At 43.4% G+C, this 15075-nt stretch overlaps 1 protein-coding gene across 3 annotated transcripts; it reads right to left on the bottom strand.

The window, feature by feature from the left end:
• Nucleotides 1-590: 590 nt before the first annotated feature.
• LOC144948424 (uncharacterized) lies at nt 591-13914 on the bottom strand. 3 transcript variants are annotated; one of them, XM_078877874.1, is made up of 11 exons: nt 13844-13871; nt 13322-13423; nt 11505-11541; nt 10394-10844; nt 10041-10137; nt 8735-8762; nt 7759-7903; nt 6292-6394; nt 5012-5154; nt 4021-4116; nt 591-2474 (listed from the first exon to the last, which is right to left on the bottom strand). In XM_078877874.1, the coding sequence occupies exons 1-11, from the start codon at nt 13857-13859 to the stop codon at nt 1965-1967; spliced, it is 1728 nt and encodes a 575-aa protein (XP_078734000.1). In that variant the 5' UTR covers nt 13860-13871; the 3' UTR covers nt 591-1964. The 3 variants fall into 3 exon arrangements, with proteins under 3 accessions (XP_078734000.1, XP_078734001.1, XP_078734002.1); XM_078877875.1 differs by having other exon boundaries at nt 11465-11541; nt 13844-13867; XM_078877876.1 differs by lacking the exon at nt 13322-13423 and having other exon boundaries at nt 592-2474; nt 13844-13914.
• Between the last annotated feature and the right edge of the window lie 1161 nt (nt 13915-15075).

Here is a 15075-nt window from a genome sequence, read left to right as displayed (position 1 = left end):
GAGTGACTAACTTTGTGCTTTGCTCATGAATGAAAAAAAATAGTTCTACATTTTGAGAGTTCTCAGGAACCAGGTCTGCTGCCGTCTGGAGGAGAGGTCACCACTTAAAGGGATCTCAAACAAAGTTCCGTGATATCCGCATCTGTCGGCCGTTCTCCAAAGCAAAGAGGTGACCGTTCTGCGAGAGATATGAACGGATACTTTTGTTCATTACTCGACACCGATAGCAAAATCAGGGTGTAAGGGGGAAACTGGCAAAAAATGACCCAGTTCCAACTTTAGACTAATATTATAGCAAAAGGCTTTTTGGTAAACGCTACATCAGTGGTTGCCAACCTACGGTCTACATGCCACTGGTAGTCCACCAGGCCAGTCGAAGTGGTCTGCAAAACTCTTGCGATTATGCAGATTTCTTTTCTTCACAACACAACAGATATTTTTTTAGTGCACGGTGGTTTGTGAAAAAACGTGGATGTATTGACAGTGGTATGAGCATCAAGAAAGGTGGTGGAAACTACGGCGGTTTATAAAAACCTGACCAAATATTGTAATCTTCATTTGGGGAAAATACAAAAACAAGTTTTCATTTATTTAACCAAGTAGGAGCTGACCGAGAGCACCCATTGTGTCTCGATCCGAGGTGACCACAATAAACCAAATAATTGTTCGCTAACACAATTACTGCACATGTAGCATAACCAAATAACTGTCCTGCGCATCTAATACTGAAATGAAAATAACTGCAGGTAAACCACAAAAAAGTATATAAGTGTATAAGGGTGTTGAAAAACATTCCCACTGGGTATTTTACAAAAAAAAAACGTACTCATGTTACATTGTTAATCTCAAAAACATTGTCTATACCCTAGAAGCCTAATTTGACAAATCATGAAAACTTACACGCTGAAAATAGTTTAAAAAAATTATTGATTTTATTGTTCCTTGTTTTCTAAGATTATAGAATTCAATAAAAACACAGCTTTTATGCCATGCCTTATCCCAAAGCTTACATTTTTAAACTACCATACCGGCTTTAAGAGGGTATAACGGCGATATATAAAAACCTGGAGATGCTGTTCTGCATGAAGGACGCTATTTTAAATTCGTAATTGTAATTTTGTATTAATTTTCAGGTAACAATCATGATCTTTTTTTTCAGCCCAAGCCCTTCAGGTATAACAGGTAAATCGCCTTATTGAAAAACTAAAGGGAAGAAGCAAAGTTAACAATGCTAACCACTAAAACAACAACCATGTGGCAAAGGGCATAAACAGACAAGGTGGAACGACGGGAAACCTTTATACAGCAGAGGCAACATGACGAATCATCCGCTGTAATAATGGTAATGCAACGACATTATCGATGCGCAGCGGTGTAAGGGAATAATACAATTGCTGATAATTTGTGCTATGAATGATGTTGAAGTTTGCTGAAATATCATGGCACGTCTTGCTTAACGAGCCTTCTTTCTACGCGAGAATTCGCCAAAACGAGCAATTTAAATTCAGACTAATTTGTTCGCAAAACGAGCAAATGTTCGTGTAATGAGGAGAGACTGATCAGATGTGTTCTGTGGCGGCAGGGAGCGCACCGCGGCCTGCAGCTGTTTGTTTACCAGCTGTGCTGTGTGGTGGTGGCGCTCACGGGTGGGGAGAGGTGCGTGGGGGGCACTAATTCATTGGAGACGCTGAGAAGCACCTGTAAGCACTGCGGTTCTCCACGTATGTAAGTTCCACTGCTGGATTATTTTTCGCCTGAGGACGACCGCTTGTGTTGTGATCGAAACGGCGTGATATATTTTTTGTTTTATTTTATTATTTTTCTACCTACGTTATTTTACCGAAAGAAGCAAAGAGTATGGATTCCTGCAGTCACGAAAGTTTCAAATCAAGATCGATTCCAAATTGTTCCATTTCTGTTAGCACTAGATATTTTGGATAAACCCACCAAGAGATGTAGCATATTTACTCTCCTTCATCCTCGAACTGCACAACTTCCCCAGCTTCATAATCACCATCATCATCATCATAATTATCCAGCTCCTCATATTCCTCTCGATCACTCTGTGGATTACTGGCCGTCTCGTTTTCATCATAGTGTACAATTACCCCATGTTCAAAATCACTCGTAGACTCTGAATCACTTACTTCCACGTATTTCTTCACCACTTTTGCTTTACTCTCAAAATTCTCAACACTAGTACCACCTGCTCCCTGACTCTTTCCCTTCTCCGCTAAATCAACGGTGCCTTCTTCGGTTGCGTCATCAATGCTGCAGGATTCAGCTGGATCATTATGGTCAACTTTTTCAGGAACCACTTTGTCGTCGTCCGTCGCTTCGACCGATTCCTCCGCTGTAGAATTTCTTTTCCCCAACGCCTCCTCCGTGCCTTGCGGTCTTGCTTTGTCTTTTGGACCTTGTCCCTTTGACTCCACGTAGGATGTTTTGAAGACTTCTTGACCTGCGTCTGGATTCTGAGGAAAAAAAAAAGATGCAGAGAAAAACATATACATGGGTAGAGAACCATCTGAGGACCCAATCAAAACCATCACCTTGCCATACATGGATGGGGTTACCAAAATGTTTTCCAAAATCATGAACAAACACAAGATCCAGGTTCGATTCAACACAGTACACAAAATCCGTGATCTGATCCCATCTGTGAAATGTGATTCCTGACATGCAACACCCTGGTGTCTACAAACTAAGTTGTGTCTGCAGTAGCAGTTACATTGGGGAAACAAAACGACATGTCTTGGGGACCGTGTTCGCGAACACAAGGCAGATTGAAACACGGAAGAACCAATACTTATGCCGTGGCTGATCGCTGCTTGAACACGGTGGGCTCACACGACATTGTTTTTTCCGAGACCAAGGTACTCTGCAAACCTTCGGGCGACCATCAAAGATTTGTTCATGAAGCCATCCAGATATATAAACACAGACATAACTTCAACCGAGAAGATGGGTACAAATTGAGCAATAATTGGAAGGACGTTATTAACTGGTGGTTGATGTTTCCATCCTACCTGCCATTGTCAGCGGTTATTTCCGACTCTCTGAGTTACATTACCAAGTTATCTGTCTTTACATTAACAGACTAAATGTCTCACTAACATAGCCGCTTGCTTCCCTTTCACTCGATGTGGCGGTGGCTCTCGTTGTTCAATAGGCTGAATGCGTCTCATTAACACAGCCACTGCTGCGGAAGCTATCTCACATTGAAATGCTAATCTCCAATCTCTAGCAACACAAAGGCTGAGATATATTACTTGTAAATTCCATCTCTAGCCCCGCCCACTTACCCTTGGGTTGTACCCATCTCCAACCTATATAACCTCTTGCTGCAGCAGCTCTCTCGCTACATTTCTCCTGCCTCAGCAGGTCACCTGCTCTCTTTTTTCACCTGAAGACGACTGCTTGTGTTGCGATCAAAACGCCGGGTTTATTTATTTATTTATTCTATCTACGTTACTTTATCGAAAGACCCAAAGAGTATGAATTTCTGCAGTCAGGAAAGCTTTAAGTCAAGATTTTAAGAGAACCTGAAACTTACCATTTGGGATTTGTCTGTCTGCAAAGCAGCATTTATTGGAGGGAATACAATAATCTGCTGCCCATATACTAATGGTGAACTACAACTCAAGTGACGAGTGAAACTAAAGTTCTGCACCAACAGCGTGAAGATATCGATCCCTCTATTTAATGAACAAAACAGGAGGATTTATCCACGAATGTGTCTGTCCGCCTGATGATGCTGGTTGTAATTACTGGCGAAATGTCGTTCTGAGATTGTAAATGTTGTGGATTTGCTCTCCAACACAACGGTGTGCTGTACTAGTAACGAAATGGCATGTTCAATTTACGTGACAAACCTTACTAATTGGTTTTGTCGGGTGGTGGCGGGTTTAATGACACATTTATATTTACGCGATCTAACACAATGGATATTGGTCGTGAAAGCCTACTTGTGATACCAGCATGAAGATGCATTTAAAGCTCTTAACAAAGTATACATACCATTTTAAACTTGTCAAGCAAAGCGGAGTACTGTGCCTCTTTCAGGATGTTGCTTACAACTTCCAGCACGTAAAACTGTCGTTTATTCCTGTACTCCTGTAAGAAATGAAAAATACCACAAATAAAATCAAAACCAGGTCACATAAAAACTATTCAACTCAACTGTTTATTTAACTAGGTAAGGCTCACTGAGGTAAGACTCACATGATAAGCCACTTCATTTGTGGCTTATCCAATTCAGTGGCTTGTCATGTGGAAATGTATAGCAGCCAAATACTCTGAACGCATATTGATTCTAAATGTGGAGGGAAAAACCGGAGGATGCGGAGAAAAATCCACACGACCACTGGGGGGAGAGATGGCCAAACTCCAAACATACAGCAGGCGTCAGGGTTAGGATTGAACCCATGACATCCTGCATACCAGGCGAGGGAGTTAACATCTCTCCACCACCCCTCTTCGGGCTAGGTCCACCACCGCTCTCCGCGTTAGCGCAACCACCCGTCTGTGGATCAGCTCCACCACCCTTCTCTGGGATAGCTCTACCGCCCCGCTCCGGGTCAGCTTCACCATCCACACGACGATTTTTAACGACCAATCGGAGCAAGCAAACGTGCTGCACGTTACAAAATTCGTCTCAAACAAAACATTTGGTGATCAGATCCGCGCTTGCTGAGCAACCGGTTGTGCAACTGCTTACAACTTACAATAGAGACGTGGTACACAAAACAGTTGCATGCAACCCAGTAGTGCGACCAAATGTTTCAGGTGTGGATGTGACTTCATACAAGGCCGCCCAGGCTCCCAAAGGCCTGTGAGAGAATGTCACCACGTGGGCCCCCCCCCCCTCTTTTCCACAATCCACAGGGCCTGTGGTCGGGTCCTCTTTTGTGCGAGGCCCAGGGTGACTTTCCCCTTCCCACCCCCCCACCCCCGCCCCGCAGGTGACCCCTGAATTTATCACCGAAACTCTTGGTGTTTTAAAACTGACCGTTCTATTCCAGATGTGTTCGGCCGAGGTCAAGTGAGCCCGTACCACCGCAGGGGTCTCCGCCATGTGCTCACTACAAGCCCGGCACCAGGTGGAGCGGGTTATCTCCATCGCCTCGTCCAAATCCGACTTGCAAATGGGCCCTGGGGACAACAGATATGCACAGGGCAGGCAGGTAAACGCAGAGGTCAATCCAACGGAGAATACAAAAGATAAAGATCCTCCATATCCTCAACACTGTTGGGGCAAGTGCTGTTAGTGAGCACCTTTGAAGGCGGTTACGGCACACGAGGGAGTGGTTGGCCAGCACCACATTCGGTCGCCTTTGTCTCCCTAGTGGCGATGTTTACACACCACATCAGGTATTCATGCGAGGCTGAGTCGACCTAGAGGAGGCCCAAGACTAGTTCAGATAATCGTCACAAGTGTTGGCTGGGAGCGGAAATCGAACTCGGTTCACCAGGTTGCGGTAACCGCAACACTACCGCACGGGACAGGCAGGTAAACACAGAGGTCAATACAATAAAGAACTTGCGTATGCGCAGGCATCATCAAAACTACTGTCACTCAAAAACACCGCACAGCAAGTGCGGCCAGACAAATATGAAAGACCAAGTCCAAAATTATTTCATCCGATGATTGTTTCTCTACCCACGAAAACCTCACTGACTCTATTATTTCACGAGGGTCCATGACAGATTTTGAGAGTAGGGGGTAATGTTGCTACGTGAAATTCTAGTCGAGTTCTTTGGAAGTATTTTTTTAAGCATTGGGATGATACCAGAGAATCCAGAGGAAACTCGTGCACAATAGGATTAGAATGTACAAAGCCTGCACATAAATGTGCCCAAATCAGGATTTGAACCCCCGGGGACTTGCTGCTGTGAGGCACAAGTGTTACCACAGTGCTACCCTGGCACTCTAAAAACATACCAGACCCTGAATGTGATGGTGAGATACACAAAGAACCCCCAGTATAACCTTAACAAACTGTTAAAGCAGTTGCTATTAGTGGGCATCTATGAAGGCCGGAATAGCACACGGGAGGGTGGGCGGCCAGCACCATTCCCGGCGCCTTTGTCTTCCTTGTGGCAATGTTTTTACACATCGCACCAGGTTCTCATTTGTGGACTTAGGAGAGCCCCTGGACCGGTTCAGATAATCATCACTGGTGTTGCCCATGAGTAGTAATCGCATTCGGGTCGCCGGGTTCATAGCACAACGCACTAACCACTACACTACCGCTTCCCACATCCCTACAGTAGTAAGGATTGCACAACCTCTGCCGCAGGTTTTCGCAACGTAAGCAGCACCACCGTCTGTAGGAAATATCATTTTCTCCAATTTCTGTTTCACAAGGCTGATCTTCCACCCAATGTATGCCTGTAAAATAGGTAAAGAACACAACACAAGCAGATTTATACGTCATAGACACTAAACAAAGAATAATGAAAATCATAACGAACGCTTGTGTTGCGCCCAAAACGTTATATTTTATACCTATGTGACTTTACCGAAGATTAAATAAATAAGTTGCATATTATCATTAAGTCTGGCAAATATGTTACTTAACTTTTAACAGTATTACAACGGTCAACATTAACTTAATTTAAAAAATACACAAGGAACAACATACCATGTAATATGTTATAAAACAGCAGTTATTTTTTTACAAGAGTATATATTCCAAATAAATATTGAAAAAAAATGTTTTCGTCTTAATATTTTGCCTCCACCTTTTCTGCTACAACGAAAATGAAGTGTGATCGCTGCTGCGCACTACCTAAACGCAGGCACTATGCGCCATCTGCGTCACAGCAGATGCTGAAGATCTCATGACATTATGCTAAAAAGCTTAGGCCATGTGCACGGGCGTCTTTGTCCAAATTGGAAAACTTACCAGCAAATTTGGTAAAACCAAACAGCAGCACGTTACCCACGACTGGCAGACTACAGCCGTGTAAAACACTGTGCCCTCGTGATACAAAAATATAACTGGTAATTCTTCAAGTAACCCAGACTCTGCAGATTGATAGCAGGACATAACGTCATCGCGGCAGCGATATATCGTGGCTTGCAATGACGTTCCTCTTCACCAGCAATGACCCCGTGTGTCTGTAGAATATTGATGCATAAATGAGTGTATATTGATCTGGCTGGAATTAAAATTAACATGTGCAGCACAGAGGTCGCAATCGGGTACCCGATACCCGTACCCTACCCGATACCCGGCTACCCGTACCCGGCCGGGCACGGGTTTTTGGGTTAGATCACGTAAATATATAAATGTGTCGTTAAAACCCGCCACCACCCGACACATCCAACTAGTAAGGGTTGTCACGTAAACAGAACGTGGCCAATTCATCACGAGTACAGCACACGTGTGTTGGAGAGCCAAGCCACAACATTTACAATCTGAGCACGACATTTCGCTAGTAATTACAACTAGCTTCATCAGGCGACAGCCAGATTTGTGAGGTCTTACTGTTTCGTTCCTTATATAGGATTGGCATGTTCTGTTCACGTGACAACCCTTACTAGTTGGCTGTGTCGGGTGGTGGCGGGTTTTAACGGCACATTTATATATTTACGCGATCTAACCCAAAAACCTCTATTATGTTGTTGTTGTGTTCACACACCACGGATCTCCATTGCAAAAATAGCCGGGAAACCGACTAAAACGGGGTCATCCGTGTAACAAATACCATTAACTTAATAAACTTGCATATTTGTCTTGAGTAGCTTACATCAATGAACTTGGAGACCAATCCACCGTCTTTAAACTTGTCAGTGATATACATCCGAGATACACTGTGCATCTTGGTGGCCATGTGCGCTTGGATATCTGAGTGATATATGGTACGATATCTGCAGAGACAGCAGAGGTATATCCTGCCAAATACACATGGAAAATAAATTAATGTTTGAGAAAACATAAAACAGCAATAAAACACAGCAAATAATGTTGGAGATGTATTCCTTTTAGCACAAATTGCAAACACACTATTTCACCAATGTGAAATTGGTTCATAAAATAATTCCATCATAGATCTTCAGGTCATAAAACCTCATCTTCGAAAAATCACAGCTATTAGAATACCATACTGTATCCTTACATATAATTTTTTTTTTAAACAGTGATTTTAAAAGTAAAGGTTTTGGTCATATACATTTGGGCGAAACCTTTGAAATGCTGGCCTATTTCAAGATACAATTTATCTCCCCAAATCATCACATGTCGTGTTGTGGAATGAATGGCACCGCAGGATTCCATCTCATGCCCTTCAAGACTCTATACCATAGCTTGATACCCTGGACAACCTTGCAAAATATATAATTCCATGTCGTGATAATTATCCAGGTTAAAAAAGAAATTGCCACTAGTCTGCACTCTATAGCTATGCAACAGTTTGCTCAGATATAAACCACGAGTTTTAGTTGGGTTCCAAACCGATAGTAATCCATAGGTTTTGTGCAGTCCTTGGTGGCTCTATTTGGGAACCAATTTAGCCTTCGGTGATTGTACAGATTAATACCAAAGATCTCAGTGCAACAATGCAGCACCATTGTTTGCGCCTCCCGGTTAGCATGGTTGGCTACATACGCTGAAAGAAGTTCAAAATACGTATGTTAATCAAGGTGTTAGCCTCCGAGTTGCCCAAACACCACCCGTAAATTGCAAAACACTGGTTGTAATGATTTTCCCGAGGGATCAACACTTACCATGTTTTATGTGCTCCTTTGAAAATATCTGAAAAATACAATAAACAATTAGTAGGTTTCCTTCCCAGGGTTTTCGTGCAGTTAACTTTTAAAAATGAAATTGATAAACATCTGTGAAATTAATTAACTTCTGTGCTATTTGAATAATGGACTCCTTTGGGGATGACGAAACAAGAATCTGAGATGACAGGTTTTTTTGCAACGATGAGCAACCCATACGTCCTTTGGACGTGGCCGTCCATTCCTCTCAGCCAGCCAAACGTTTAATCTTAGAGTCCGGTCTCTCTCCACCTTTCTCTTGCCTTCTCTGTGCTGTATATCCCAATGTTATCTTTATGTCTCACTTTTTTTCGTCACTATCCTTTTATTTATTCCTCCGACCCCTCTTCTACGTCTTCCTCCCTCTATGTTCCTCTCCTCCCTCCACTGTATCTCACCCCCCCCCTTCTCTTTCCATGTGTAATGACAGTAGAGTCAACCTACGGTGCAAGTGGACTAGTGGCCACGGGAGGTAATGACAGGGGAGTTAGCCTGCAGTGCGAATGGACTGGTGGCCATAGGAATGATCGAGAATAGGGGCGTGGCCAGGTGACGTAAGAGGACAGTGGTGGACCGAGTGGTCTAGGGCTAGCGAGAAGTCTCGAGAATAGGGGCGTGCCCATGGGGCAGGGGCGTGGTCATGCACCGTATATAAGGGGAATAGGCGGCAGACTTGAGGCTGCTGAAGTGGGGTCTCCGCCTGTCCGAGTGTGAGCACGTGGCTCCCCGATAAAGAAACCATATTCTTTGGGTCTTTCGGTAAAATTATAATAAAAATAATAATATTGTTATTATTTTTATTATTTTGTATTATTTGATCTATGTGGCTTTACCGAAAGTCCCAAAGAATATGAATTCCTGAAGTCACGAAAGTTTCAAGTCAAAGAAACCATCTCAAGGCAAGTGCATCCCAGTCGTCTTTACACGTTTCTCTCTCTCTCTCTTACCTCTCACCTTCACTCCTCTTATTCTCCCCTTACCCATCTCGGTCACTCTTGCATCCCTCCCACTGCTTGTCGCTTCCCCTTGTGCCATTCCATACATTAGTATGCATGCAACCATTTAAATGTGTTTGGCTGCATATGGTGTTAGGGAGAACCTTACGAAAAAGGAATCATCCAGATCATTAGGTGCCTCACCCAATAACTAAATTATGAATCATATTCCGTTGCCTTTCTAAATCAACAAGTGCCACCTTGAACCTTACCATACGGGATAACAAAGACTGTGACAATGTAGATAATAACGCACAGGTTACGCTCATCACCTGTACACCCTTGGTTAAAGGGCATGTTTGATTTGAATTTCTTCGCGCCAGTCTCTCCTTCTGGTGCAAGTTTCCACTGGATGCTCGTACCGGGACCCTCGATATGTATGGAGACACAATGAGGTTAAGTTAAATATTTGCAGTGCAGATAGTCGAGGACAAGTTATAGCCACCTGCACTCTGCCGAGTACTGCAATCGTACACACATTTTAACATCTTACACCACTTTGTAACCTGCGAGTTTTAAATGCCCTCGCTACCTTATGCCATTGTAAATATAATATAGAGCCAGACGTCGTCACCAATAGTCTCTGCAAGTGAGGAATAGGTGAACTTTTTAATTGTGGCTGTACCTCGAAAGATCTCTTTGCCCGCGCGCCTCTGCTGTATTCAGGGAAATCACCAACACGAGGTCTGCCTTGGGGACCTTCAAATCTTGAGGTGTAATCCGGACCTCCAAAACGTTGCCTCTTGTCCAAGCCAGGTGCATAGCCGGGACCTGCAGAGTAGGGCCCACTGGCTCGTCGCCAATTATCCTGCCTAAAGGCTGTTCCTCTATAGCCCTGCGCATCAGAGGACCATCCAACATCTTCCGCCATGTAGAATTGTCCATGGTCACGCTTGAATTCTTGCATTGGTGCATCGTAGTCGTCACCGTAGTCACGCCTCAGTCCGCGTGGATGGTGATGCTGGCCCGAGGATGAATTGTATCTCCTCCGGCCGTGCCAATCACGCGATTCCATTTCACTGTAGTCGAGGTTGTCAGGTTCACGTCCAAAGTTTGATTTTACGTAAAAGTCAAACCTGAAAGGCGCAAGTTACATTTTCCTTATTGTTTCAGAAGTACACATTCGACATGATACATGATCCGTTTGTTGGCTAATGCTTGAACACAACCTTTTAAAATTACCAGTTATGTTTAATGTAGTGGTTGGGTAGGATGGCTCAGTGGTAGAGCAAGCGGCTCGCAACCGGAGGGTTGAGAGTTCAAATCCCGATTCAGGGCAGATGCAAGCCAAAGCAAGGCAGAACTGCAGACAAATCGTGAAGACGAAAAGTGTTGTGTGTATGAATTAAACCCCCCGCTTTCCTAAGCCCTCAGAAGACTTCCAATTAACAGTATTTTTACGAACAATATGTGCCAGTTTGTGAACATTACAGAACAGCCAATTTCCTTGACACCATGGATATTAGAATTTGGGTGGTAAAAGCTTGGGACGAGAATGCTCGACACGCGGCCTAACCCGGAAAACCACACGCTTTGACTATGTGGTTGTGAATACTAAACTATTTCTAATTATACCAGGTAAAGCCCACGAAGCTATATAGCTTTTTTTTTTTCCAAGCGACATCGCCACAAATGATAGCTCAATGTAGTGGCTTATCACGTGGAAATGTATAGCAGCCAAATTCTCGAAACTTACGTTGATTTGAAATGGAATACAAATTTCCTTGTTGACTTACCCTCTCTGCGATGACCTTTCATATGAGAATTCCTTATCTGCAAAGAGGGACATCACAGTTATGTTCACGACAAGAACTATTATCACCGAGCCAGTCTGCTTAATATAACTGCAAAACATAGTTGGAAGACATATGGATTGTTAACACAAACGGGATGAAATATTCCACTAAAATTTAATTTCAGATAATTTATCTGTAATGGTAATAAATCCGCAAAATATTTGACGGTTCTTGTTCACCCCAAAATAATATAAACAAAGCTCCTCCCTACTTAATCTTAAAAATCCCCAGGTTTGATTTGAAGTAGGGAAATTTTTTATTTCATGGTAGCTGCTCCCTCATTTTGGAATGCTTCACATTAGAGGTGGTAATTAAATCATTCACCAAAAATAATCCTCCATTCACTCTTGAAACTCCATTTCCTTCGTAGATATGGATGCAATAAATAATCGACAGAGAAGCGTAAGCCCAAGTCTGCATGAATTGTACTGTGTGTGTAGGGTTAACGGTTACTGATTGTGTTTGCTTTGTCAAATGACATTTATTTTGGTTTCCTCTATTTTTGTTCGTAAAACAATATAGTCATGTTTGTTTTTAGTTTTTGACCAGTTCCCTAATCCCTTTTTTCACCTGAAGACGATTGCTTGTGTTGCGATCGAAACATCGTGATATTGTTGTAATTTTTATTATTTTTTCTTCTACGTGGCTTTACCAAAAGACCCAAAGAATATGGCATCCTTAATCCTGTAACGTTTGAAGTGTATACCGATACTTGCTATTTTGTATTGACCTATGCAATCATGCTTGTCACTAATATTTGTACTCTATAGGATCTGTACAACTGCAGGATGCCCATGACATAGAGCCTAGAAACTCATTGGGCCCTACCTGCTGATATATCTAAAATCTAAATAAATCGAGTTTAAATTAAAACCAATCAACTCATTGGGCCTTTTAGTAATAACTTCCTATAAATTTGGGCTCACAAGGCTGACAAGTTTTCATTTTCCAGAGGCAATGAAGCACAGCCTCGGGCCTGCCTACAACACAGAGGTCGCAAACGGGTTTTGATTCCTTACCCGTACCCGTACCCGGCCGCACCAGGGTCGCAAACGGGTACCCGTACCCGGCCGGGTACGGGTAGCCGGGTATCGGGTAGGGTACGGGTATCGGGTACCCGGTTGCGACCTCTGCTACAACACCTGTGATATACATGGTGGTCACCCATCCACACATTCTCCAGGCTCGGCCCTGCTGAAGCTTCAGGGACTTGGCGAGATCAGGTACATTACAGATAATTTGATTACACTCATGTAACCTGGTATCTCAACTAAAGAGATAAGGCAATGAAATATTTTTTCTAATGAAACTGGTGTTATGTAAACAGCTGATATCACCAATTTCTACGCTAAACTGTAATGTTATAAGTAATATAATATCTAAGCATTAACAGTGGGAAGGAATGTAACACCGGACAGTGTAAAGAGGCCAATTGATGTACCATGGTACCATGGTGGGTTGTTGATGGGCAGGGAGGGTAGGCTTTTGAAGGCCAATCTAAAAAACCAAGTGTCTATATTGTCAGTTTAACACGCAGGCTTTCGCGACCAAGTTTAACCCAAAAAACCTATATTATGGATATCTATATCGTGAAAACTTTTGATTCTCAAGAATTGGCTTGAATTATGAACCTAAACAAAAGTTGAAACGTTTTAATAGCTTAGTATGAAGCCAATTACAAGCACTTTGACATGTGCAGCTAAAGTAAAAAAAAACAGATGTGAGTAGTAAATTCATCAACAGGCATACATGCATACCAGGAACAACATCCGATTCATTGGACTTAATAATCGTCAACATCTTATCCAGCAGCGAGCAGGCCACATTTAAAGATGCAGTATTCTCTTCCAGTTCCATCCCTGCGCCATCGCCACAGAAACACATCACAAGTGTCACTGTTACCACCACGCACCATGGGTTTCACTGTGTCAGTACCACCACAGGCACGGGTTTCACTGTCACCGCCAGCACACAGCACGGGTTTCCGTATCACCACCACAAAGACGGCACCCATTGATAACACGACTCACGCGTTATCACCGTGCGAGTAACTGTGGCTGTGAAGGTAATCTCTGGCTAAAGGGTAACCATATTATAGGATGAGAGAAACCCGGCAATGAGGTAACGCAAGGTAATGGCCCCTGGTGACAAGCGAGTTAACCCCGGTAACGTGGTAATCCCCAGTGGTAACGAGGTGAAACCCAGTGGTAACGAGGTGAAGCCCAGTGGTAACGAGGTGGTAACCAGTGGTAACGAGACGACCCCGGTTCCTTCATTACCCGCGCGTTGATCCATGCTCTGGCCCAAGCAGAAAGGTTTGCGCCGACGTCATTTAATACGTTGCGCCTCGAACAACGTCATGTCTGTCAGGATGACGTCATTAGTGTCGACGCGGCGGCCGAGTGACGCCACGCATGCTGAGCCGGTGGCCATCCTAAGTTCAATGTGCAAGAGGCCCTCATCCAGCAGTGGATTGACAAAGGAGCTGCGCACGTGTCCATGATCTAGTTGAGGTTGCTTTGTACCGCCTCTGCAGGTCATTGTAGCTCAATAGGTTAAGACAATAATGTTTTTTTTTATTTGCAGATATCTTGATATCAATAAAAATACATTTAAAACTGAACACATTTTTTTATTTTACCAGGTAAAGCCCCTTGAAGCTTTCAAGCCATTTTCAAAGAAGCGACCTGGCCACAATTGATAGCTCAACAAAAGTAGTTTATAATGTGGGCATGTATAGCAGCCAAACAAGGTTTCTAAATGTGGAGGGGAAAACCGGAGGACCCGGAGAAAAATCCAAGTGACCACGGGCAGAACATGGAAACTCCAAATATATAGAACTCACGACCTCCTGATGCCCCAAATTGTAATACTTGTATCAGTCACTGCCGGATGAGGGCCTTGATTCCACGCCTCACAGGCCATGGGGGACATTTGACCAAAGGCATTGAGCCCAAATTCGGGAGCATAGAAGGGCAGTATAACAATGGATTTTGCTGCACTATGCCTCTGGAGAGGAGAGTGTGGCTTTAACAAACGAGTCAGTGCTTTCCTTACATTCTCTACGTTGAAAAGTGTGCTAAGAATCACGGATAAATGCATGCTTGTAATTGTATTGAGACAGAATAAGAAACACGTGGACTACAGAATATATGCAGGTTAGAGACCTAATTCTGACTCGTGAAAAGTAAGTGGGATTGGGCATGACACTTCTCTTGAGAAGAAGATGATGATGTCCAGAATAAACACCTCAATTGAAATCCAAACATCGCACCTCCTGGCTCTGACATTCCTGGAAGACAATGCTGGAACCATCAACACTGCTGGAACCAGCAACACTGCTGGAACCATCAACCACATCGGAACACCAACAAGCCTATACACACATCGATTGTGGCCATGCAGTCCATACTATGGATCATATCGTAAACCAATACAGTAGACAAAATCCGTGATCTGATCCGTAAAGGATGTCATTCCTGACTTGCAGTACCCTGGTGTCTACAAATTG

Source organism: Lampetra fluviatilis, chromosome 49 (assembly GCF_964198595.1).
Source record: "Lampetra fluviatilis chromosome 49, kcLamFluv1.1, whole genome shotgun sequence".
NCBI lineage: Eukaryota > Metazoa > Chordata > Hyperoartia > Petromyzontiformes > Petromyzontidae > Lampetra > Lampetra fluviatilis.
The sequence above is the reverse complement of the archived record's forward strand: the minus strand, read 5'-3'. Positions and strand labels throughout refer to the sequence as shown.

Bases quoted from the DNA above. Each gene is read 5' to 3' on its own strand.
- LOC144948424 (XM_078877874.1), bottom strand. The intron at 11,542-13,321 runs GTATGCATGTAT...CCCTCTTTGCAG, and splicing joins TGAATCGGATGTTGTTCCTG to ATAAGGAATTCTCATATGAA. The intron at 10,138-10,393 runs GTACAGCCACAA...ATACATATCGAG, and splicing joins GGGCAAAGAGATCTTTCGAG to GGTCCCGGTACGAGCATCCA.